This window comes from Chaetura pelagica, unplaced genomic scaffold, assembly GCF_000747805.2.
Source record: "Chaetura pelagica isolate M959 unplaced genomic scaffold, ChaPel_1.0 scaffold28, whole genome shotgun sequence".
Classification (NCBI taxonomy): Eukaryota; Metazoa; Chordata; class Aves; order Apodiformes; family Apodidae; genus Chaetura; species Chaetura pelagica.
The window spans coordinates 132662-133324 of record NW_009954303.1 but is presented as its reverse complement, the minus strand read 5'-3'; the positions used below and the strand labels follow the sequence as shown (position 1 = coordinate 133324).

Below are 663 nucleotides of genomic sequence, written 5' to 3'. Positions count from 1 at the left end.
GGGGGTCCCGCCGGTAAAAAGAAGGAGGTGAGTAGTGCGAGAGGAGCCCACGCTGCCCGTCCCGGCCTGATTTCCCAAAGCAGGTGGAGGGGTGAGGCGAGGGGAGAGTGAATAGCAATGTTTAAATCCCATGCCAAGCGCGGGCAGGGCCGGGGGGCTGTGTCGGGGCTCACCTGGGGGCTCAGGGCGCCCGGGCCAGCCGCCGCTCCTGGGCGCCCGCCGCCTGCTCCATCTCCTGCCGGCTCTTGAAGTCCTGGATGGCCCGCTTGTTCTGGAAGTCGATGAGCGCCATGGTAATGGAAGCGTTCCAGCAGCTCTGGTCCGGGCACCGAAAGTCAATCTCCTTGCGGTCCTTGGTGACGATGGTGAAGTAGATGTACTTGCCCGTCCGCTCCACGCAGTCCACCTTGAGGATGGAGCCGAAGCCCAGCTCCTTGCCCTTGGCCCGCTTGTGCCCGTCGGGGAAAAGACTGAGGCTGTCCTTGGTCAGCACCACCAGCTTCTTCTTCCACAGCTGGAAAAGGCTGTCGCTCCGCTTCTCCAGCTCGCCCTCGCGGATCACCTCGGCTTGCATCTTCATCCTCCCTCTTCGGCGGCGGCTCCGCTGCAGCTCCAGCTCCTGCTCCGGCTCCTGCTCCGGCTTGGGCGGCGATGACCGAGCCC

The 663-nt window shown here is 64.9% G+C and overlaps 1 protein-coding gene across 1 annotated transcript in view; it reads right to left on the bottom strand.

Annotated features, from left to right (window-relative positions):
• PHLDA2 (pleckstrin homology-like domain, family A, member 2) overlaps positions 1-581 on the bottom strand; it is a 1260-nt gene extending 679 nt beyond the window's left edge. Inside the window, exon 1 of the mRNA XM_010003871.1 lies at positions 174-581. Within this exon, the coding sequence (XP_010002173.1) occupies positions 182-580 (399 nt within the window). The 5' untranslated portion in view covers position 581 and the 3' untranslated portion in view covers positions 174-181. The remainder of the gene's footprint in view (positions 1-173) is intronic.
• Positions 582-663: the final 82 nt, after the last annotated feature.